Here is a 26,044-nt window from a genome sequence, read left to right as displayed (position 1 = left end):
ACTTTAACTCTTGTGGCTAGTTCTACCATAAACATAGCCATACAGATTTAGATATATAACCAAGAAAGGGATGGCTGGATCCTCTGAAGAGTGCCATTTTTTAATTTTTTTTTTTTTTGGAGGAAATTCTAGTTGAAGTATCTTCTAGATAGAAGTATCCTAGCTATTTGTATAATAGTTGTTTTACATAATATATTCTTTTCCTCCTTTTCCTCCTTCCTTTTCTTCCTCTTCTTCCTCCTCCTCTTCTGTTTCCTCCTCCTTTTCCTTTTTGTTTGTTTGCTTGTTTTTAAGACAGAATCTCACTGTGTAGCTCTGGGTGTCCTGGAACTCATATACAGACCAGGGGAGGAAGGAAGAGAGAGAAAGAAAGAGCTCACATGCAAGAGAGGGGTCCTTATACATTTATATGCTGTCTTGTTAATTATCTTTCTTCCACTTCTGGATATACAACTCCATCAAGCATCTTTTGTAAAGCTGGTCTGGTAGCCATAAATTTCTTTAGTTTTTTTTTTTTAATTTTTTGATATTTATTTGTTTGTATGTGTGTTCATATGTGTGCCTATGTTGAAGTCAAAGGACAACTTTCAGGAATTGGTTCGCTCATTCCACTATGTGAGACCTGGGGTTTGAACTCAAGTTGCCATACTTGACATCAAGCACTTTTACCAGCTGAGACATCTTGCCAGCCCAGAAAACCCTTAGTTTTTGACTAAGGTAGAAGGTCTTTAGTTTGCCTTTGATTCTGAAGGATTGCATTTTTGGGTGTGGAGATCTACTTTGGCAGTAATTTTCTTCTGGAATTTACAGTACACCGTCCCATGCTCTCCTATTCTATAGGGGTTCAGCTATTAGTCTAATATGGTTGATTTTAGCTATGATTTTGTGCTTTTCTTTTGGAGAGTTTAAAAATCCTATCTTTGTCCTGATTTTTTTTTTCTACCAGTCTATGTTAGGGTGAAAATCTTTTCTGATTGTATCTTTCTGGGCCTCTATAGGCATCCTATTCTGGGATGTTATGTCTTTCCCCAGGTTAAAGAATTTTCTTGATTTTTGTTTTATTAAATAGATTTTTATACTTTTAACCTTTATTTACTTTGTGTCAATCAATGATGTACAGACTTAATCTTTAGTAGTGTGTCTTAGAGTTTTACTGCTGTGAACAGACATCATGACCAAGGCAACTCTGATAAGGACATTTAATTGGGGCTGGCTTACAGGTTCGGAGGTTCAGTCCATCATCATCAAGGCAGTAACATGGCAGCATCCAGGCAGGCATGGTTCAGGAGGAGCTGAGAGTTCTACATATTCATCTGGCAGCTAGAAGAAGACTAGCTTCCAGGCAGCTAGGATGAGGGTTTTAAAGCCCATGCCCACAGTGACACACCTATTCCAGCAAGACCACACTTACTCCAATACCTCCAAATAATGCCACTCCCTGGGCTAAGCATATACAAACCATGACATTGTGTTCCAAAGATCTTGTAAGGTCTCTCCATTCTATTTATTTTTGTTTGAATATGATAATTTAAAAGAATCTTCACTCAATCTGTGATATTCTTTCTTCTACTTGGTGTAGTCTGTTAGTAACTTTCCAAATATATTTTATATAACTTATTGTCTCTTCATTTTCAGAACTCATCTTTCAAAATTATTATTCACAATAGTCAAAAGGACTCTGGTGAATAGTCAAAAGCCCACTGGTGAATAATAGATAGACAAAATGTTGTTTATATGTGCAACAGAATGTTTATACCTTCAAAAGGAATGAAATTGTAATATGTTTCACAATGTAGGCAAGTCCTGAAAAATCTTATATTTAGCAAAATAGCCCAGACACATAAGCATAAATATCATATAACCCCACTTTTATGAGTTCCCTAGAAGAGCAGATTCATACAGACAGAGATTAGAGCAGTTATTGCCAGTGGCTCAAGGGAGAAAGGTGAGAGCGTCATCCGATGGGTAAAGAGTTTCAGAGATGGAGAGGATGAGAGAGACTGAGCATAGATGTGTTGGCCACACACCACTGGGAGGACTTTATACATGTTGGTTTTGTTTTTAGTGTCCCTGAGTTATGGACTTAGGAATGGCTAAAAAGCTAAATATTGTCATGGATATTTTATCACAATAAAAAAAAAAAAGAATCTTTCAGTATGAAATAGCTTGTCACATACTAGTGTCTGGTAAGAGAGACTGTGTCTGAAATGGGTTGGTACCTTTTGATTTGCAGGCTACTGGCTCTCAAGTTGGGATGATGGTCAATTCCTTCACTAACATCTTTGTGGCCGTGCTCATCGCCTTCCTCTTTAACTGGAAGCTCAGTCTGGTTATATCAGTCTTCTTCCCCTTTTTGGCTTTATCGGGAGCTGTACAGACAAAAATGCTGACAGGATTCGCTTCTCAAGACAAGGAAATTCTGGAGAAGGCTGGCCAGGTAATCTTATAGACCTCATTTCCCTTCTAATGACTAGGTGGTTATCAAGTAAACTGTTGAAAATGAGAAGTACAAAGAGACACCCTTGTCTCTACCTGGACACTATGACAATAAAGCTTTGATGCATTAGCTTGACCAGGCAAGGAGAAAGAGTGCTAAACTTGATTTCCTCTTGGCTATTCATTCTACATTTTCTATATTCTCACTTACAGAGGTAGACAGTTCTACTAAAGGAGGTGTTGTTGTTGTTGTTGTTGTTGTTGTTTTCTCAGCTAAATGATTACCCTGAAAACATACTTTCAACTTTGACACTTTAGCATTTGCTAAGCCAAAGGCAAATGTCTTTCTCAAATACAATCATAAACTACAGTGTAGAATTCAGGGTTTAGATATGCATTCAGGGTTTAGATATGAATTTTTAGAAAGTCTGTTGTAACTAATATCTGAACACAGGAATGAGTGAGGGGACGATGACACAGATATTTGTCAATTGGGAAGATAAAAAAACAAAAACAAAAACCCCGATGTGCCGGGCTTGGCACAGTCTCTACTGATCTTAGAACTTGGGGGCAGAGGCAAAAGATCAGAAGTTCAAGGTGATTCTCTGCTACATAGTGGGTTCGAGTCCAGCCTGTTTACTTGAGATGCTGTCTCAAGCAACAATAACAGAGAGGGAGGGAGGGAGGGAGGGAGGGAGGGAGGGAGGGAGGGAGGGAGGGAGGGAGGGAGGGAGGGAGGGAGGGAGGAGTTGAAGGATCAATCATACGTAAAATGAATTCTTTTTGTTTTTGCTTTTTGTTGCTAGACACTAAACACAGAGTTTACTGAGCCTAGATTTTATTATTGTAAGCACTTTAAAACTGAGCTATTTACTTTTTTTTTTTTTTAATATTGAGACATGGTCTTATCAAGTTGCCTAGATGGCACTGAATTCAGACAGAAGGCCAAGTAGGTCTTGAGCTGGGATTCTCCTACCTTAGTTTCCCAAGCCTAGGTATTCTGGGCTTTTACTGCCTGGCCTGAGTCATACACTCATGCGTCATAAACTTACTCATAAATATGTTCTATCACTTTTCAGTTAGAGAATGTGATGCTGTCCAAGTAGCGGGTGCCAGTGTAGAAAATAGCATCTTTAATGATGGAGTACCCCAATTCATTAACAGTGGACCTTAAACTGCTTTTAAACTCATGGTCACCATGTAAACTAAAGATGAATGTATACTTTTAACTAGTGATATGCAGTTGTGTGCTTTTAGAGGAGATGGTTTACCGGGTAGCAATCTTGGAAAATAGTCTTTAGTGCTTCGAAATTATATTAAGTAGGTGTTTTGCTCAGAAGACATTCAAAGACCACATTGTAGACATTTCAAATGGATTAGCCGAACAGTTTTAAAGCTTGTCCAGGACAAGCATGGGAGGACCTTGCCTCACACTGTCTCTTCCCCCAGCAAGTGGAGGTAATGAAGCCATGCTAGAGACTGAGTATAAGTGACAGATAACCCATGGTCTGGTTGAGTTGACCCGCAGCAACTTCTCTGTGCTATTTTCTGTCATGTGTGACAAATCTGGGTGGCTGTGGCAATGGCATGAAAAGAGATAGTCCTATCTTTTGTCTCCTCAGACTCTTTCCTTTTTCAGATCACCAACGAAGCCCTTAGCAATATCCGCACCGTGGCTGGAATTGGAGTGGAGGGAAGATTTATTAAAGCATTTGAGGTTGAGCTGGAGAAGTCATACAAGACTGCCATTAGAAAGGCAAATGTCTATGGCCTCTGCTATGCCTTTTCCCAGGGGATATCATTTCTTGCCAATTCTGCAGCCTATAGATATGGAGGTTACTTAATAGTCTACGAAGATCTGAACTTCAGCTATGTTTTCAGGTGAGGAATATCCAAATGGTCATATGATATATGATATTGACACTCGGGGGAGGGGGAGGGGCGGCATGGTGCCCAGTTCTGTTACTTTGCTTTCTTGCTACCCAGCAAAGAATCCTCCCTTAAAGCAGCTGGGTTTATTCTTTTTCAAGGCTTCACAGGGCATGGAATATTTCTTCTGGACTTGGTTTCCTCACAGACTTCTGTATGTTTCTCTCCTCAAGCAAATGAGATCATTTTCTTTATGACTGATCTTAGAGTTTCAAATGCAACAGAAGAAACATGCCCTACGTTGAAAGCATGTTCAAGTCTCTCCATATTCCATTTATTGGGGTCTCTTTGGCACAGAAAACTCATACAACTACACCTAGGTTTAAAGATTTAAGAACTGAAATCCACATTTGAACTGGAAGAGTAAAAAAATATGATTACAAGCAGATGGATCATAGGATAAACTATTATGATTATATTTACACATGTTAAAGCTGAGACTCTCAAGGTCTTGAACAAGGTGGACCCAAGGGCTATTATATTTTAACACTATTCCTGGCTTGTAAAACAAACTGATTTCTAGCCATTTTCTCTGAATAGAGACATGATAGGCCAAGAAGGGTATTTTTCTGTTCGTCAAGGCAGGGTCTGCTTACTCTACAGAAGAGGGCCTAAGTAAGGGTGCACACGAGGGTGGTAGCTGTTGGTAGTAAAGGCAGAGACAATCTTAAGTTTGGAGGGTTTGGAAGCACGATCCTCTCATCTGATATTTTAATTCTAATACTTTCCTGCTAGCCCACTGTCTTAGTTCGGATTTCCATTGCTGTAAAGGGGTACCAAGACCCAGGCAACTCTCATAACATTTAATTATGGCTGGCTTACATGTTCAGAGGTTTAGTCCAGTATCATCAAGGCAGGAGCTTGGCGGTGCCCAGGCAAGCATGGTGCAGGAGGAGCAGAGAGTTCTACATCTTTATCTGAAGGCCTCTAGAAGACTGGCTTCTAGGCAGCTAGGAGGAAGGTCTTAAAGCCCACTCCCACAATAGCACACTTTCTCCACCAAGGCCACACATTCTTCAACAAGGCCACATCTCCTAATAGTACCACTTCCTTGTCCAAACATATTCAAACCACCATACCCACTATACCCACTAAACCCTTGCATATTTAAAGCTATACCCAAAACGACAGACCAGCCACTGTTGAGTTCTTTCTGTCCGTTTATATAAGGTGTGTAACAAATTATTTGCCAGCATGTAAGAATCAAGAGCCTATAGGAAACTTCCAGTTTCTCCTTTAAGAACTAGAAAGTCATCTCCTGTCATTTCCTCTCCTACCTCCAACATTTCAATCTCAAACCTTATCTTGGGCTCCTGGGGGATGTGGATTTCTAGCTCCACCCTTGAAATAAACACTGATTCCAAGATGAGCAGTAACATACATGTTTGCACATCCCTTATCTATCATCCCACCCCACGAAGGTGTGAAAGATGCCTTCTGGGAAAGATGACACTGATGGGCAGCCTTACGGGCTGCCATGCACATTCAAGGACAGGCATCAGCAAGGCTGTCTCTCATAACTAATTTATTCATTTGCTCACTCATTCCTGAAGTCCATGTTGATATAGTTAGTAGCTGGGACAAACAGAAGGATACAGGCAACTGCATTTTCCTTCTCCTGCCTGAAGGACGGCTTGTAAGCATGCTCAGCACAGAGTAGATGCTTCTGTTGCTCATCGTTATCTTTTACATACTTATCAATGGCTCGTGAAATGTTACAATGGAAAGAAAAGTCAAACCAGTTTGTTCATCTTTTAAATTTCTTTCCAAAAGAACTCCACTCCTCAAAAACAAACAAACAAACAAACAAACAAACAAACAAAAAATAGTTTTTAGTATGGAAGATCTAGGGTTTGAAGGTCTGAACCCTATCTTGCTTGTTCAGTCTACCCTTCAACCCTTTTACAGAAAGCACAATTTGAAAACTACTAACTTCTCTATATCCTACAACTCCAGACATGACTGAAGAGACTTGCTCAAGCTCTTTGGGCCTACCACTTACAACTCTTAGGCCTTCATTTTACCGATACCCCACCTCCTAATACCCGGGTATTTGTTTGTCTGGTTACAGGGTGGTCTCTTCCATTGCAATGAGCGCAACGGCTGTTGGAAGAACATTCTCTTACACACCGAGCTATGCCAAAGCTAAAATATCAGCTGCACGCTTTTTTCAACTGCTAGACAGAAAACCTCCAATTGATGTGTACAGTGGAGCAGGTGAAAAATGGGTAAGTACTGGGCTGGTGTGTGTGTGTTTGTGTGTGTGTGCTCACACTTGTGCATGTGTACATTTTTATACAAAAAGCCATCGAAGATAGTCAGATAATTCCAGTTTAGAGTCTAAAGTTTAGCAGCCTGTGTTCATCCATTTACACTCAGAATGGACAGACAATATATTTATAAGTGTAAAGGAAGGAAATAATTGACGTGGAAAATCAAGTGTTACATTTGCGTTTTGAGTAAGAAAACAACGTGTACTTGTAACAGTTTCTTTTCCATGACTACAACTCAAGGATGCTCCATGTATACAGAAGTTTTCTGGCCTGTTGGTATGTATACCCCTGCAATCCTTGAAGTCGGAAGGCCAAGGCAGGATAATTGCAAGCCTGGGGTCAACCTGCTCTTCATAACAGAAAAGAAGTTTATTTATTTATGGCACAGTTTGGAAACTGCAAGCACATGATCTGATGGTTCCATCATTTAGTCTGTTTTTAGAACTCCAGGACTACAGTGTACAGTGGGTGGTGTCCTGACAGAAAGGCATTATGGGGGAAAGATCACATAGTGAAACAGAAAGCTTCAGTGTGGAGAGGAACGGTCTCGTTTTCATGAGCACCCTCTTATTTTGATTTGAGAATTACAGACATGAGCATGCGTACATACCACCTTTTACTCCAATTCCATCCATGTCCTTCTAACCACTTCCTCTGGAACTCACGATCTCTTCTTCTGCACTAGTCACACACACACACACACACACACCACCCACTAAGTCCCATTAGTCTTTATTTGCATGTGTTTAAGGCTGACCCCTTGGGATTAGGGTCTTGTTTCTGAGGAAAAAGAAGCAGGGGTTGCTGGTTTCCCCTTTCTCAGTAGCTGATAGGGGCGAGAGCTTGTGGAATTTTCTTCTCTTCAGGTTAGTATGTCATCTGGTGTAGTTTTTGCAGGTCTTGCACAACATTCCTGTACTATCCATAACAAACTCCTATAAAGCCTTCCTCCTGGTCTTCAGACACTTATCTCTCCAGCTTCTCTGTGAAGATGTCTCCTGAGCCTTAGGTGCAGGGGTTATGTTATAGATGCCTCCTTTGGGGCCGAACAGTTCATGGTTACTTAACTTTCTGCATTTTGGCTAGTTGTGGACTTTTGTAATAGTCTCTATCTGCTGCAAAACAAGATGCAATAATTTTTTTTTTTTATGAAATGTGAAAGCTGGGCTATAGATCTATATCTAAAGATATAAAGATGAGTATTTGGAGAGCAGTTGGAAAACTAAATTACTTTAGAAATAAAGGAGCACCTCCTTCTAAGGCATGGGCCCCCAAAACTTGAAGCTTTTTTTTCCTTTTCTTTCTTTCTTTCTTTCTTTCTTTCTTTCTTTCTTTCTTTCTTCTTTCTTTCTTTCTTTCTTTCTTTCTTTCTTTCTTTCTTTCTTTCTTTCTCTCTCTCTTTCTCTCTCTCTTTCTTTCTTTCTTTCTTTCTTTCTTTCTTTCTTTCTTTCTTTCTTTTTTTTGTTTTTGGCTAGGTTTATAATACCAGGAATGAATTCCTTCCAATTGAGCACATTTCAGGTACAATTTAGATAGCTGTTGATTTCCCCCAAGTCACAAGTCCCACTATTGTGCCAAGGGGGGAATCTTGCTGATTCTGTCTCTGTGGTGGTTCTCCGGCTTTACAGCTGGCTAGGGCTGTAGATAACTCCACCCTTGGTACCTAGAATACTATCTTCCATTAAATAGCATGAGAGCCCTTAGAGAGGAGGTTTTTTAGGTGAGTACTGGTTTGATCTCTCCTAGTCTTGCAACAGAAAAATATGGTGTCTTCAGCAGTAGAGTTTTGTCTTCATGTTCTGATAGGTAACCAAGAGCAGTGACAATAACTATATTGTCTGGGGGCTGGGGGTGAGGGTGGTTCTTGGAAACCCCTGGACAACAACTCATAGGCAAATATCCCATACTTAGTTCTGGAATTTCTGATAGATAGATAGATAGATAGATAGATAGATAGATAGATAGATAGATAGTCTATGGCTTCTAAAGGGAGCATTATCCCACCATATGGGTTAACTGCATTTAAACTATAGAGATAGAGATAGAGATAATGTAATTTAAAGTATGCTATAAAATAGTGGTTTCCTAGCTTCTATAGTTACTGCAGTATAATTACCTCCTTTTAAGAACAATTCAGGTCTCCCAAAATGAGATTAATCAATTCTGAGAGGAATGACAGCAATAATCAAGTCACCATGTACCAAGCCTATCCTTTTTCCTCTTAAATGTACCATACCACTTCTTAATATCACCAAGCCAGGGTCCACATATCAACCCTTGTGAAACACATCCCATATAAATCACAGCCTTAGCAAATGCTGAATTTATGTAACATAAATCACATAGTTCTATAATGAATGAAGATACATGTCTTTTCCCACCCATCTGGTCATGCTTTCCATTGATATTTTGGTATGAAATAGAAAGGCTAGGTCTTTTTGTCCACCAATACTGATTTGATTCATGTTTATCTAGGTTTAAGTTTAGTTCATGTGAATTACCAAAAATTAGTTAATATTCAACAAGATTTTTTTTTCATTTATTTAGTCTCCAAGGGGGTTTTAATCTTCACAGCCAATTTAAAAACAAAAAACAAAAAACTCTAGGGCTGGAGAGATGGCTCAACTGTTAAAAGCACTGACTGCTCTTCCAGAGGGCCTGAGTTCAATTCCCAGTAACCACATGATAGCTCACAGCCATCTGTAATGGGATCTGAGGTGCTCTTCTTGTATGTCTGAAGAGAGTGACAGTACTCACATGAAATAAATAAATAAATCTTTAAAAAAATCCATATGTTCAAAAGAGCAAAACACTAGTAAAGCTAAGCTAAATTATGAAAGTTCTGGTCAAGTGTCCTGTGATAGAAATAGTCTCTGTAAATTTTTCCCCATTTTAGAGTACATAATTCAGATGGTATTTTAAACAGATTTTTTTTTACATTATCCTGTAAAGTAATAGCATTTGTCATGGCATTTACGTACATGTGTATCATTATACTTTATGATTATTTGTGCCTTTCTCTCTCTCCCTCCTATAGCTCTCCATGCTTCCAGAATCCCCTTAGCTGGTTCCCTTTCTTTACCTAGACAGTTTCCCTTCTGCTTCTGATCATAGGTATAATATTCCTCTCTCCCTACACACTGCCTTAAGATCTCTTCCTTACTTCTTGTTTGTAGTTTCATGAGAGACATACACACATATACACAATTTTATTTGTTTTATTTTATTTTTATGTGTACATGTCTATATCTGGGTTTATGCACATGAATGCAGTGCCCACAGAGGCCATGGGAGGGTGTCAGATTCCTTGGAGCTAGAGTTACAAGCGGTTAGCTACCCAACCTGAGTGCTGGGAAGAGAACTCAGGTGTTCTGGAAGAATGGTACAGGCTTTCATCCCGTGAGCCATCTCTCTGGCTTCCACAAACATAGGTTTTTTGCATATAAGAAAAAATACAGTGTTTAGCATTCTGAATCTGGTTTATTTTTCTCCATGCAGTGTTTTATAGTTCTCTCCATTTTTCTGAAAGAAAGTCACAATTTCATTTTTTAAGGGCCACATAAAATTCCACTATTTATGTACTCTTTATGAAATTATTTATTGATGGATATCTACTCTAGTATAGTAAACCCAAAAATTGAAAAATAGAATTACATGACATTAAAAAGCTTCTGCACGGTTCCCGGATCCCTCAGAGATTTAGTCTGCACAGGTGAGAGTGCAGACTACAGAAGCTACACAGCTTCTGGGACAGGCAGGAGCAACACAGCTTCTGAAGCAGACCCTATTTCAGGCTCCAGACATCCGGGCACTTTCCCTGCCAGAGAAAAGGTGTCCACCCCACCTGGGAGGGCTTTGCCAGAGCACCTGGAGGAGCCATCTTGGGTCTCAGATCCCCAGAGATTAGTCTGAGCAGGTGAGAGTGTGGACTACAGAAGCTACACAGCTTCTGGGACAGGCAGAATCGAAATAGCTTCTGAGGCAGGCCCTGTTTCTGGACTTCATCTTCTGAGAGGAGGCAGGTCCGAACGTCAAATATCTGTGCATCTCCCCTGCAAGAGGAGAGCTTGCCTGTAGAGAGTACTCTGACCACTGAAACTCAGGAGAGAGCTAGACTCCCAGGTCTGCTGACAGAGGCTAACAGAATCATGGGAGGAACAAGCTCCGACCAGAGACAACGATAACAACTAACTCCAGAGATTACCAGATGGTGAAAGGCAAATGTAAGAATCTTACTAACAGAAACCAAGACCACTCACCATCATCAGAACCCAGTACTTCCACCTCAGCCAGTCCTGGACACCCCAACATACCCGAAAAGCTAGACTCGAATTTAAAAGCATATCTCATGATGATGGTAGAGGACATCAAGAAGGACTTTAATAACTCATTTAAAGAAATACAGGAGAACACTGCTAAAGAGGTAAAAGTCCTTAAAGAAAAACAGGAAAACACAACCAAAAAGGTGATGGAATTGAACAAAACCATACAAGACCTAAAAAGGGAAGTAGAAACAATAAAGAAAACCCAAAGTGAGACAATGCTGGAGATAGAAACCCTAGGAAAGAAATCTGGAACCATAGATGTGAGCATCAGCAACAGAATACAAGAGATGGAAGAGAGAATCTCAGGTGCAGAAGATTCCATAGAGAGCATGGGCACAACAATCAAAGAAAATGCAAAATGCAAAAAGATCCTAAGTCAAAACATCCAGGAAATCCAGGACAAAATGAGAAGACCAAACCTATGGATAATAGGAGTAGATGAGAATGAAGATTTTCAACTCAAAGGGCCAGCAAGTATCTTCAACAAAATTATAGAAGAAAACTTCCCAAACCTAAAGAAAGACATACCAATGAACATAAAAGAAACCTACAGAACTCCAAATAGACTGGACCGGAAAAGAAATTCCTCCTGACACATAATAATCAGAAAACAACAAATGCACTAAATAAAGATAGAATATTAAAAGCAGTAAGGGAAAAAGGTCAAGTAACATATAAAGGCAGGCCTAATAGAGTTACACCAGACTTCTCACCAGAGACTATGAAAGCCATAAGATCCTGGAGAGATGTTATATAGACCCTAAGAGAACACAAATGCCAGCCCAGGCTACTATACCCAGCCAAACTCTCAATTACCAGAGATGAAGAAACCAAAGTATTCCATGACAAAACCAAATTCACACAATATCTTTTCATGAATCCAGCCCTTCAAAAGATAATAACAGAAAAAAAAATACAAGGACAGAAACTACACCCTAGAAAAAGCAAGATAGGAATCCTTCAACAAACTTAAAAGAAGACAGCCACAAGAACAGAATGCCATTTCTAACCACAAAAATAATAGGAAGCAAAAATTACTTTTCCTTAATATCTTTTAATATCAATGGACTGAACTCTCCAATAAAAAGACATAGACTAACAGACTGGCTACACAAACAGGACCCAACATTTTGCTGCTTACAGGAAACCCATCTCAGGGAAAAGACAGACACTACCTCAGAGTGAAAGGATGGAAAACAATTTTCCAAGCAAATGGTCTGAATAAACAAGCTGGACTAGCCATTCTAATATCGAATAAAATCGACTTCCAACCCAAAGCTATCAAAAAAGTCAAGGACGGGCACTTCATACTCATCAAAGGTAAAATCTTCCAAGAGGAACTCTCAGTTCTAAATATCTATCCTCCAAATGCAAGGGCAGCCACATTCATTAAAGAAACTTCAGTAAAGCTCAAAGCACACATTGCACCTCACACAATAATAGTGGGAAACTTCAACACCCACTTTCATCAGTGGACAGATCATGGAAACAGAAACTAAACAGGGACACAGTGAAACTAACATAAGTTATGAAACAAATGAATTTAACAGATATCTACAGAACATTTTATCCTAAAACAAAAGGATATACCTTCTTCTTAGCACCTCATGGTACCTTCTCCAAAATTGACCATATAACTGGTCACAAACAGGCCTCAACCCATTGTTGGTGGGATTGCAAGCTTGTACAACCACTCTGGAAATCATTCTGGCGGTTCCTCATAAAATTGGACATAGTACTATCGGAGGGTCCCACAATATCTTTCCTGGGCATATATCCAGAAGATGTTCTAACTGGTAAGAAGGACACATGCTCCACTATGTTCATAGCAGCCTTATTTATAATAGCCAGAAGCTGGAAAGAACCCAGATGCCCCTCAACAGAGGAATGGATACAGAAAATGTGGTACATTTACACAATGGAGTACTACTCAGCTATTAAAAAGAATGAATTTATGGAATTCTTAGGCAAATGGATGAACCTGGAGGGTATCATCCTGAGTGAGGTAACCCAATTACAAAAGAACTCACATGATATGTACTCACTGATAAGTGCATATTAACCCAGATACTTTGGATACCCATGATACAAGATACAATTTGCAAAACACATGAAACTCAAAAAGAACAAAGACCAAAGTGTGGGCACTTTGCCCCTTCTTAGAATTGGGAACAAAACACCCATGGAAGGAGTTACAGAGACAAAGTTTGGAGCTGAGACAAAAGGATGGACCATCTAGAGACTGCCACACCCGGGAATCCATCCCATAATCAGCCTCCAAATGCAGACACTATTGCATATGTCAGCAAGATTTTGCTGAAAGGACCCTGATATAGCTGTCTCTTGTGAGGCTATGCTGGGGCCTGGCAAACACAGAAGTGGATGCTCACAGTCATCTATAGGATAGACCACAGGGACCCCAATGGAGGAGCTAGAGAAAGCACCCAAGAGCTGAAGGGATCTGCAACCCTATAGGTGGAACAACAATATGAACTAACTAGTACCCCCAGTGCTCGTGTCTCTAGCTGCATATGTAGCAGAAGATGGCCTAGTCGGCCATAATTGGGAAGAGAGGTCCCTTGGTATTGCAAACTTTATATGCCTCAGTACAGGGGAACATCAGGGCCAAGAAGTGGGAGTGGGCGGGTAGGGGAGTGGGGTGGGGGTATGGGGGACTTTTGGGATAGCATTTGAAATGTAAATGAAGAAAATACCTAATAAAAGAAAAAAGAAAAAAAAGAAAGCTTCTGCACAAAAGGGAGCACTCCCAGAGAGGAGAAACTATAGAGTGGGCAGAGAAAGTTTCCCACGTATCCATCCGATAAAGAAATAATAGCTAGGATATAAAAAGAACTGTAAAAAATCAATCTACCCAAACCAAATCATCTAAACGATAAATGAGCTAAAGTCTCCATTTATCAACAGTCCCCAAAGAAGAAATGTAAATGGCAAAACACACTTGAAATATACATTTGACACCCCTAGGTAGGAGAGAAAGGCAAATTAAAGATGCTCTGAAAGACCGTATTACCCAGTCAGAACGTCCAACATTGAGAGCATACATGACATCATAGGCTAGAGAGGCTGTAGGGAAAGAAGAATCCTTTTTCACTGCTGGTAAGAATGTAAATTGGGCACCCACTATGGAAATCAGCATAGAATTTCCTTTTCAAAAAGGAAGAGAGAGAGAGAGAGAGAGAGAGAGAGAGAGAGAGAGAGAGAGAGAGAGAGAGTCAGCAGCACCATTCTTTGGTGTCTCCATAACTGAAGTCAGCATACTACAAGAGAGTCTTTCGTGGCTATGTTTACTGTGGTACTAGTCATAGTAGCTAGGAAATAGAAACTAATTTAGTTGTCCACCAGATAGTTTGAACCGCACTGAAATATTCATCTTTGTGGCACAGACTCCAAGCAACTTTGTTTTTAACTCATTATTTTAAAGAGCAATGTGAAAACATTCAAAGACTAGCTGGTTTCCATGATGCCTTATCCGTTGCTATTCTCTTCCATTCTTTTGTTTAATATAAGAAATAGGTGGTAAGGAAAGTTTCAGAAGAGGATTTAAAAAAAAAAGAGGACAAATGTCTTTAATTCCCTTATCTGTCTTATTTCTGCACCTGCCAGCACTGGAAAGAAAATGCCATTTTGTGGTGTTATTTGTTTGCCTGTTTGTTTTGAGACAGACTCTCCCTATGTAGCCCAGGCTGGCCTCCAGTGAACTTACTATCTGCCTGCCTCAACTTCCTCAGTGTTGGGATTACAGGTGTGAACCACTATGCCTGACTGAAATGTCACCCACTGAGTTGCTGTCCCGATATTGCATATTTTCTTTTTGTTTAATGCATATCCTGTATTCAGTTAGGTGCACCTTCTGTGTCCTAGGCTCCTGTAGGGACATGTGTAATTCCAGTCTTCTCATCCACAGGACAACTTCCAAGGGAAGATTGATTTTATCGACTGTAAATTTACATATCCTTCTCGACCTGATATACAAGTTCTGAATGGACTGTCGGTATCTGTGGATCCTGGGCAGACGCTGGCATTCGTTGGGAGCAGTGGGTGTGGTAAAAGCACCAGCATCCAGCTGTTGGAACGGTTCTACGATCCCGATCAGGGAACGGTGGTAAGTGGGGCAAGACTTCTGAGAACAAGGAGAGCGTTGTTTTCTACGTAAGATCTGCCCCCAAGTGGTCTCCCAGGCCACACCTTGCCAGACTAAAAAAAAACGTTTGCGTTGGACACTTACCCCTGTGGCTATTTTCCTTTCGGTCACCTGCTGAGTGACCTCATTCTACCCCGCAGCTTCTAACAGCATATTCTTCCCAGTTCCAGATGTCCTGCTGACCAGTTAGGCAAGAAAACTGGGCACATGGCAAAGCTGGAGTTGAGAGTATTTGAGAGACGGTCACTTACCCGTAAATGGAGCAGAAAGTGCAGACTAATCAGGAAACTAATGGCTAGGGATGGAAAAAGTGGGGTGACAGGGGACACAATGAGAAGGAAGCAAGACAAGGAAGCAGGCATGAACGGCTTGACACAATCCTGGTCGGAGAAGCTCACGGTTGACTGATAGATAAACTCAACTTGACAAAGCCTTGGCAGGGATAGTTGACGCACTGGTGATAGAATTCATTGTTTACTCTTCTAAGTCCTTCTTTCTCTCTTTTCCTGTTTTATTTTTTTCCCCTTTCTTCTTAGGTAATATGTTCACAAGGCTGTATAATCAAATAACAAAGACTTTTAATTAAAAAAGTATGATTTCTCTGGAGTTCTTTGCTCAAAGGCTCTTAACCACTTCATGTTTTGAACTCTCCCAGTAAATAGGAGTAAAAATAGGAGTAAAAAATAGGAGTAAAAAAAAACCTCCTATGTCCCGAAATCTGTTTTTCTGTTCTCCTGATTTAACTGGACTCTCTGCTGATTTGTTTTTAAGAAGTAAAAAGTCGGCCATTGAGACTCTTCTCTCTTCTACCTGCTTCCCCCCACATACCCCAGTCCCTTTACAATAATACCCTGTCTGAATTTCCTGAATAGTGTGAACTTCACTGCAAGAGACATGCTGAGAGAAAGGTGAGGTTCTCCTGCATAGAGCAAAGAAAAAGAAGCAGGCAGATATCAGTAGAATCCAGGAGGGTATGCAAAGGAGGGGTAGGGATTGATCTGCCTGTGGTCCATTGCCATTGCTGTTATTGATTGTAGGTGTGAAGATTTTAAAGTGCTTGAAAGGTCTTGGTGATGGGTAAACCTAGGAAGTGCATTGTCCTAGAGATCTGACCCATTCAAAGGAGAGGGCTCAGGTTCTCAAAGCCATCAGCTCTGTCATGTCTATTGTCCAGGGTGATTGTAACCTGCTGCAAGACCAACCCACCATGTTGGATCTTTCCAGCATCATCATGTCTGCTAAGTGTGTTTCTCTGAATGCACACACTGAATGCTCCGGTGACCAGAAGAAAGCAATCATTCTATGATGTCTTGCATTTAAGAGCACAGTACACTTTGTAAGCTCATTGTAAAATGGATCTGTGAATACTATAAATAGGAAAATGCTGATTTCATCAATTTTTTAAAAATCCTCTTTGCTTTTTGACAGGATACTGAATGCAGGTATTGTAAGTCTGATATTTAATTAGGTATCTATGGTGTGTCCAGTACTGTCTATGGGAGATGCTTCAGGAACATGGAACATATTTTGTTTCCTAGATGGTTATTATATAGCACATATACAAGAATTAGAAAAAATTCAGCTTCTGGGTAACTATTAGGTTGTATTTTGCAGAAATAGGTATTATGGGAAATACTTCAGGCTGGATATGATCTAACTCTAAGTGACCTCTGCTTTACCCCTACCCCTTAAAAATAGTGTTTGGTTATCCATTGTTTAGAAAGTATCTAAAAATACGTCCTGATCACATTATTTAAAATAGCCTTTTTTTTTTTTCCTGAACTCATACAAATACTTTACAGCAAATAAGTTAGATTTACTTTATGTTTGAGATGGACTCAGGAATTTTTTTTGGGGGGGGGGGAGGTTTGGTTTTGGTTTTGGTTTTGGTTTTTTCGAGACAGGGTTTCTCTGTATAGCCCTGGCTGTCCTGGAACTCACTTTGTAGACCAGGCTGTCCTCAAACTCAGAAATCCACCTGCCTCTGCCTCCCAAGTGCTGGGATTAAAGGTGTGTGCCACCACCGCCCGGCACTCTTAGAAATCTTAAGTGAACCAACTTGAATGGTCCTGATTTTGTGACTAAGCTTCCCTGACTTCTGGACTGTGAGTCCCCAGGAAACAGACAGTGTTCTCATCATACAGTGGACAGAAAACGTTTGTACGGTGCCTCCTGGCAGATGGTTTCATGTGTGATTGTGACTAAGTGGCCAAATATATTTTCCCCTGGACTTATTATCTCAGCTGTCCAGAGAATAATGTCAATAGAACCAAGGGCACACGTTTGATCCTCATGTCATAATCCCATCTGTCTGTCACTGTCCCTGATTCCAACTTCCTTTCCTCTCCTTCTTCTCTGGGTGGCTCCCAAAGTCTCAGAAAACAAAAAGCCTGCATATCCATACAGATTAGGCTATGCTAAGCCACAAGGAGAATTCTGTTCTTAACTAAACACTGTCCCAAGATTCTCTCTCATTTACATAATACCCATAGAGCTGCAGTTAGGGGGGAAAAAAATAAAAAACAACGTCCAAACAGCAAAGTAATCAGTGCCAAGTTTAATGGCATAGCTGTTAGAAACAAGTTCCACAGGCAGTGTGATTGATGTCCCGGGGCTTTGGGGATGTTCATTCTTAAACAGATGCACCTAACGCCACAGCAAGAACTTCAGTCACTGCGGGAGTGCTAAAACGTTGTGTCCTCCCTTGTCATCTCTATTGGCAGATGATAGATGGTCACGACAGCAAAAAAGTCAATGTTCAGTTCCTCCGTTCAAACATTGGGATTGTCTCCCAGGAGCCCGTGTTATTTGACTGTAGCATAATGGACAACATCAAGTATGGGGACAACACCAAAGAGATCTCCGTGGAGAGAGCTATAGCTGCCGCAAAGCAGGCTCAGCTGCATGACTTCGTCATGTCACTCCCAGAGGTAAGCACCAAGGTTGTTTGTTGTTCTTTACAGAACAACACAGGGCTGTGGAGGCGTGGGATACTAAAACGCATCAGGACTGTGGTTCAGACAGAGGTTCAAAGACAACACGGTTTATTTCCCAGTGCCTTGTATTACCTTGGTCTTTTAAGTAAAACAAATGTCCTTTATCCCCATATGTCACAAAGTATTATATTGCCAAACAAAACAGAAGCTGTGGAATTCGCTACATAGAAAACAATACCCATAGAGCATTAATGCGGCCTGGTAGAAACAAATCCAGAGGTTTAAACCTGGGTTTGAATGCAAGCTTATCTATTTAGTACCTTAGTGCTTAGTTTGGGGATACCTACTTATCCAACTTGATATTGCCTATTCCATCTGCAAAAGACAAAGAAACCCCAAAACTTTAAAGTGAGGGCATGGAGGTCAAAGGTTAGGGATATAGCTTACTGGTAGATCTCTTGCCGAGCATGCATGAAACCCTGGGGTCAGAAAATAAATAGCCACACAAAGGAAGCTGCTGCTGCAACTCTCAGCGTGTGTGCTGGAGATATGTTGCATCTGCCTTGATGCCTTTCACTTTTCCAGAGCCAAGTCTGAATTTGGCAGGCTCTGCTATGCATTTTTCCCATTCACTGAGAATCTCCCTTGGTGGTTGTTTAATGACAAGAAAAATTAAAATGTGATGCCTCAGCTAAAGGCTATAGCCTTTTCCACTCTATTTTTTTTAAAATACCACTTGGAAATCCCCTTTCATTGTAAATGGTTATGTCTGCAAACTCTGGACTTGGGGTATCCTTGTTTGTTTGCTGGCTTGCTCTTTCATAGGTTTCATTGAGCCTGAAGCTCAACTGCCACTTCTAAGCTGGCCAGCCTAACTAGCAAGGGTACTGAAGTTCCTAAACCGAAAAACAAAAGAATATTTTGAATACCTGTGCTTGCCAGCGTTGCCTAAAACAGCAAAGAAGATTTCCTAAAAGTCATCAAAGCAGCATTTTCCTACTGAAAGCACCCTTAGACATTTTACAATGTGATAATAAAATGTACGGTACCTATGAAATTCGAGAAATCATGATTTTTCTAAGGTTCTCCTGGCTTAGTTGAACTTTTTCAGAAGGCAAGGAAGGGAAATGCAGGCAGGCACGTTACAGCAATGGACAAGGACAGAGAACCATCAACTAGATCAAGTCTGTTGTTAACTTTCTCATGTGCTGTTTACTGCTTATCTGCCTTTGTGCAATTGTCTTGCTTCTCCATGCCTCAGCTTTACAGTGTATAAAATCTAAAGAATATCATGTTTGTGACTATGAAAAGATCACCCTTAGAATAATTAACTAGCTGTGGTGGAGCACACTTTTAATCCTAGCACTTGGGAGGCAGAGGCAGGCGGATCTCCACAAGTTTGCAGCCATCCTGTTCTGTGTAGAGAATTCCAGACACACAGGGCTACACAGTGAAACCTTGTCACTCTGTCTTAAAAATAAAAAAGGAGGAGGAGGAGTTCAATTCCTGATGCAAACTAAATACTGTATGAATGTTAATTATTTTTAACTTAGCCATGCTAGGCATCTAGCTAGACATTTTATTTACTAATTTTGTCAACAACAACAACAAAAAAAATCCACAGCGAATATATATGCTGGGTACTAACACTGAATTTTGCAGGTCAGTTTGTAGCTCAAAGACGTTTAACAAGCTGCTGATGTTCAGATGTTCAGTAAGCAACAGAGTATAACTTCAAACCAAGACTGGTATCCCAGAAAGTTCTTTCAAGGGAAGAAGCCAACCAAAGAGGTGTTGAAGGCCTCTCTTCCCCTGGGATTAGCCTATCTTGTAAAAGATCTTTGGGTAAAAGTCTAGAAATCAGAGAATTTCAAACCAAAGATCTCCTATGTGGGATCTTAGTTGGATACAGGAAGAGATCAAAAATATAACCCTTAAAGGAATGCAGAGATGGGAATAACTTCCCTCATTGCCCAGCACACACTTCATTATTGAATATTTGTAGCTAGATTTGTTATATTTTACAGGAGCCAATCATTCTTTCTAAGTTCAAAAAAAAAAAAAAAAAAAAAAAAGAAAAGAAAAGAAAAAAATGTAAATTCGTAGAAGAGTTCTTGATGTGGGCTCCAAACAGCAGTGACTGTCTGTAGCTCTCAAACTTGTTATGCTTTTTCTAGAAATATGAAACTAATGTTGGGATCCAGGGCTCTCAACTCTCTCGCGGGGAGAAACAACGCATTGCTATTGCTCGGGCCATTGTACGAGATCCTAAAATCTTGCTACTGGATGAAGCTACATCTGCCTTAGACACAGAAAGTGAAAAGGTCTGTGTTAATTTTTTCTTTCTTTTTTAACTAATCATTTTATTTGTTTACATTTCAAATGATATCCTCCTTCCTGGTTCCCCCATCTCATCTCTCCCTCCCCCTGCCTCTATGAAGGTGCTCCTCTACCCACTTACCCACTCACCACCTCACTGCCCTGGCAGCCCCTTAGGCTGGGGCATCAAGTTCCCACAGGACCAAGGGCCTCCCCTCCCATTGATGCCAAATGAGGCCATCCTCTGTTACATATGTATCTGGAGCCATGGGTCCCTCCATGTATACTCTTTGGTTGGTGGTTTAGTCCCTGGGAACTCTGGGTGGTCCAGTTAGCTGATATTGTTCTTCCTATAGAGTTGCAATCCCCTTCATCTCCTTCAGTCACTTCCCTAGCTTTTCCACTGGAATCGTTGGGCTCAGTCCAATGGTTGGTTATGAATATCTGCAATGTATTAGTCAGATGCTGGCAGAACCTCTCAGGAAACAGCCATACCAGGCTCCTGTCAGCAAATGCTTCTTTTGCATCAGTGTTGGGGTTTGGTGTCTACAGGTGGAATGGTTCCCTAGGTGGGGCAGTCTCTGGATGGCCTTTCCTTCAGTCTCTGATCAATTTTTTGTCCCTGTCTTTCCTTTAAACAGGAACAATTCTGGGTTAAAATTTTTGAGATGGGTGGGTGGCCCCATCCCTCAACTGGGGGCCATACCTATCTACTGGAGGTGGTCTCTTCAGGGTCTCTCCCCCCCTTTGTTGGGTATTTTGACTAAAGACATCCCCATTGGGTCCTGGGAGCCTCTCTCTTCCCTGGCATCTGGGACTTTCTAGTGGCTAACCCCACTTCCCCATCCCTCATTGCTACATATTTCTATTCAATTTCCTGACCCTCTCTGTACTTCTCTCCTGTCCCTTCCCATACCTGATCCTGCCTCCCTCCTTTCCCCCTCCCCCTAATTTCTCCCTCCTAGGTCCCTCCCTCCCTCTACTTTCTGTGATTATCTTGTTCCCCCTTCTATGTAGGATTAAAGCATCCACACTTTGGTCTTCCTTCTTAAGCTCCATATGGTTTGTGGGTTATAATATGGGTATTCTGAGCTTTTGGGCTGATATCCACTTATCAGTGAATACATACCATGTGTGTACTTTTGTGTCTGGATTATCTCATTCAGGGTGATATTTTCTAGTTCCATCCATTTGCTTGCAAATTTCATCAAGTCATTGTTTTCATAGCTGAGTAGTACTCCTCTGTGTAAAAGTACTACATTTTCTGTATCCATTCTTCTGTCAAGGGACATCTGGGTTGTTTCCAGCTTCTGGCTATTATAAAGAGAGTTGCTATAAACATAGTAAAGCATGTGTTCTTGTTATATGTTGGGGCATCTTTTGGGTATATGTCCAGTAGTGATATAGCTGGCTCTTCAGGTAGAACTATATCCAATTATCTGGGGAACCGCCAGATTGTTTTCCAAAGTGTTTTTACCAGCTTGCAATCCCACCGGCAATGGAGGGAATGTTCGTCTTTCTACACATCCTTGCCAGCATCTGCTGTCCCCTGAGTTTTTGACCTTAGCCATTCTGACTGGTATGAGGTAGAATCTCAGGGTCATTTTGATTTACATTTCCTTGATGACTAAGGATGTTAAACATTTCTTTAGGTGCTTCTTGGCCATTCGAGATTCCTTAGTTAAGAATTCTTTGTTTAGCTCTGTACCCCATTTTAAAGTAGAGTTATTTAGTTGTCTGGAGTCTAGCTTCTACAGTTCTTTGTATATATTGGATATTAGCCCTCTATCAGATGTAGGATTGGTAAAGAGCACACATTGAACCTCACATAGGAATAGTGGGAGACTTCAACACCCCACTCTCACCAATGGACAGATCATGGAAACAGAAACTAACCAGACACAGTGAAACTAACAGAAGTTATGAACCAAATGGATTTAACAGATATCTATAGAACATTTCACCCTAAAACAAAAGAATATACCTTCTTCTCAGCACCTCATGGTACCTTCTCCAAAATTGACCATATAATCAGGCACAAAGCAAGTCTCAATAGATACAAGAAGATTGAAATAATCCCACACACCCTATCAGATCACCACAGTCAAAGACTGACTGGTCTTCAATAGCAACAAAAACAACAGAAAGCCCACATACACATGGAAGCTGAACAATGCTCTACTCAGTGATAACTTGGTCAAGGAAGGAATAAAGAAAGAAATTAAAGACTTTTTAGAATTTAGTGAAAATGAAGGCACAACATACTCAAAAGTATGGGACAAAATGAAAGCAGACCTGAGAGAAAAACTCATAGCTCTGAGTGCCTCCAAAAATAAACTGGAGAGAGCTTACACTAGCAGCCTAACCGCACACCCGAAAGCTCTAGAACAAGAAACAAACACACCCAAGAGGAGTAGACAGGAAATAATTAAGCTCGGGGCTAAAATCAACTGAGTAGAAACAAAGAGAACTATACAAAGAGTCAACAAAACTAGGAGCTGGTTCTTTGAAAAAAATCAACAAGATAGATAAACTCTTAGCCAAACTAACTAGAGAGCACAGAGACAGTATCCAAATCAACAAAATCATAAATGAAAAGGGAGCCATAAAAACAAAAACTGAGGAAATTAAAAAAAAAATCATCAGATCCTACTACAAAAGCCTATACGCAACAAACTAGAAAATCTAGATGAAGTGGGTGGTTTTCTAGACAGATACCAGGTACCAGAGTTAAATCATGATCAGACAAACCATCTACACAGTCCCATAACCCCTAAGGAAATAGAAGCAGTCATTAAAAGTTTTCCAACCAAAAAAAGCCCAGGGCCAGATCATTTTAGTTCAGAATTCTATCAGACTGCCTTAGTTAAGGTTTTACTGCTGTGAACAGACATCATGATCAATGCAAGTCTTATAAAGGACAACATTTAATTGGGCTTGGCTTACAGGTGAGAGGCTCAGTCCATTATCATCAAGGTAGGAGCATAGCAGCATCTAGGTAAGCCTGGTGCAGGCAGAGCTGAGAGTTCTACATCTTTATCTGAAAGCTGCTAGTGGAAGACTGACTTCCAGGCAGCTGGGATGAGGGTCTTAAGCCCATGCCCACAGTGACACACCTACTCCACCAAGGCCACATCTCCTAATAGTGCCACTCCCTTGGCCAAGCATATACAAACCATCATACAGACCTTCAAAGAAGACCTAGTACCAATACTTCTCAAACTATTCCACAAAATAGAAACAGAAGGAACACTACCTGTGTTAATTTTCTAAACTCCCTGGTTATTAGATGAGTCTTTGCTGGAACCTTTGTACATACAAGATGACACAAATTTTCATTTGTCTTATTCATTTATAGTAGAAACAGACAGCATTTTAGAAGCAAAAGACATGATCTAAAATAATAGACTAATGGGCCACTCCAATAAAAAAAATTTTAATAATTGTTCTATAAAATTCTTTAGGTTAGGGGGTTGGTGATTTAGCTCAGTGGTAGAGCTTGCCTAGCAAGCGCAAGGCCCTGGGTTCGGTCCTCAGCTCTGGGAAAAAAAAAGATTCTTTAGGTTAAATGATACTTTTCAAAGGTAAATAATTAGTTTTCTCAAATTATGACAGTTTAGATCACCTGTAAAACATAACATGTTTTATAGTGTTCAGGTTTTATGACAGAATAAGCAGTCTGTATACAAGACCTAGAAGGAGGTGGGAGCCAAGTGGAGTTTCCAATGTAGAACATGTAATTGGGAGAACAACTAAGGAATTCAGAATTTATGATCTACGTCTTTAAGCACGAGAATCCACTCTGGCGAGAGCTAAAGTGCCCTTGGTGAGGAGGGGTGTCACAAATGATTAACCGTCCCCTGCTTTGTTCCTTGGTGTTATCTTAGTAAACAAGACAATCCGGTGTTGTAGAACTGCGTAGTGACATGATATTCGGCTCAGTCTTGCTTCACGGAACTTTCTCAGCCCATGGGCTGCAATTTCAATAAAGCATGGTTGTACTGTATGAGCGGCCACTCTTTCAGAGTTATCACCAAGTACACAATTACTCAGGTGGTATTTGCAATAGCCTCTCCCAGGGGTGGGCTGGGAACAACCCTGTGTCTGGGTTGACGTTCCATCTTTTTTTCCACAGACAGTGCAGCTTGCTCTGGACAAAGCCAGAGAGGGTCGGACCTGTATTGTCATTGCTCATCGCTTGTCTACTATCCAGAACTCAGATATCATCGCCGTCATGTCACAAGGAGTGGTGATTGAAAAGGGGACCCATAAGAAACTGATGGACCAGAAGGGGGCCTACTACAAGCTGGTCATCACTGGAGCCCCCATCAGTTGACCCTGACTGGAGACCTTTACATACAGATAATGATGTGCCAAGCACAGGAGGGCTGCGGGTTGTCATAGCTCTACAGAGAATTATTAATGCTTTACAGACAGAAGTATCCACTGGCATCCAAACTAATCTTGAGTGGCTTTCAGTAATAATTTCAGTTTGAAATGTCTATGTAGGAAGGAGAGAACCCAGAGTCACTGTGAGTTCAAGTCCAAGGGCAAGCAGCTGCTTATCTATCACTCAGTGCTGCTCTCGGTAGGAGCTGGTCCCTGTCTCCATCAAGGACTTGGTGACAGAGAGCATGGAGTCCTCCTTAGGGCAGAGGGTTGTCTTTTGCATTTGGGAAAGCTCCTTGTACAGAGTCTGCTCTGTAATCTGGACTCAACTGTTTGAGCCAGCTCAAGGTCAAGAGCTAAGAACTTAAGGCTACTGGTAGTTTTTAATTTAAAAAGTTTGCTTGTTTTCTATAGGGAAGCAAATGTCTTTACCTCTGACACCCGTGAGTAGGGAGAGGAACACGTTTCCATTCTGGAATCTCCCAGGCTCAGGGAGGCCAAAGGTGAGCTAAGGAGAAGTAGAGGTTGACAGTCAGGGGTACTGATTTGCTCAGGGTGCTATTGTCACGATACACTACAGTGGATCTGCCAGTGTGGAGCAGGGACTCTTTACCAGGGCTTCTACTTTTCATTCCCTGCCACCATGTCACCTGATGTCCCTTACTCCTAGGAAATCTATGCAAGCAATGGAAATGCATCGGAATCTTAAGTTGTTACATTAAAATCTAGTAAAACATAGTAGAAAAACATTTATGTTTGTCATTTTCTTCAGAATACCACTTCTTATGGTATCACAGAAGGCATGCAGCCTCAGGAATAAAGAAAAAGTTCAAAATACCGTAGAAAAAAATATGAACTAAATTTGTAGCAATAGATTTCGAAGACAAGAGAAAATTTCTATGTAATCTGTTAGCCAGGCAAAGCCTGCAGGCTTCCTATTTCCTACCATAGACCCCTGAAAAGGCTATGATGCAAAAGTCTCTGGGACTTTCTGGAAGGAGGGGGCAGAGGGTCAGATGGGCCCAAAGTTAGAAGAATGGGCTGAAAACCTGTGTAGATTTTTCAGATGCACAGCCTACTCCTGCAGCCGGCTGGCAGCCCTTTCCTAGCTCCAGAAGAACACTAGCTACCGCTTCTCTTGCCCACAGGCAGGTTTGACCGAAGGGATACAAAATACGCTGAAGGGGTGAGTCATATACAAGCGTCGAAGGACTGGGTATAAAACTAGAGATGAAGGGAAAATCTCACAGCCACCTTCATCTGGCTCAAGCAATT

General features: G+C 40.9%; 1 protein-coding gene across 3 annotated transcripts in view; it reads left to right on the top strand.

Annotated features, from left to right (window-relative positions):
• Abcb11 (ATP-binding cassette, sub-family B (MDR/TAP), member 11) overlaps positions 1-25,518 on the top strand; it is a 104,335-nt gene extending 78,817 nt beyond the window's left edge. For all 3 annotated transcript variants that reach the window (NM_021022.3, NM_001363492.1, XM_006499670.4), the window contains 7 exons: positions 2,234-2,437; positions 4,076-4,317; positions 6,437-6,593; positions 14,889-15,086; positions 17,849-18,055; positions 20,239-20,385; positions 24,516-25,518. In NM_021022.3, the coding sequence (NP_066302.2) occupies positions 2,234-2,437; positions 4,076-4,317; positions 6,437-6,593; positions 14,889-15,086; positions 17,849-18,055; positions 20,239-20,385; positions 24,516-24,716 (1,356 nt within the window). In that variant the 3' untranslated portion in view covers positions 24,717-25,518. The remainder of the gene's footprint in view (positions 1-2,233; positions 2,438-4,075; positions 4,318-6,436; positions 6,594-14,888; positions 15,087-17,848; positions 18,056-20,238; positions 20,386-24,515) is intronic.
• Positions 25,519-26,044: the final 526 nt, after the last annotated feature.

This window comes from Mus musculus, chromosome 2 (genome assembly GCF_000001635.26).
Source record: "Mus musculus strain C57BL/6J chromosome 2, GRCm38.p6 C57BL/6J".
NCBI classification, from domain to species: domain Eukaryota; kingdom Metazoa; phylum Chordata; class Mammalia; order Rodentia; family Muridae; genus Mus; species Mus musculus.
This window is presented reverse-complemented; position numbering and strand designations above follow the sequence as displayed.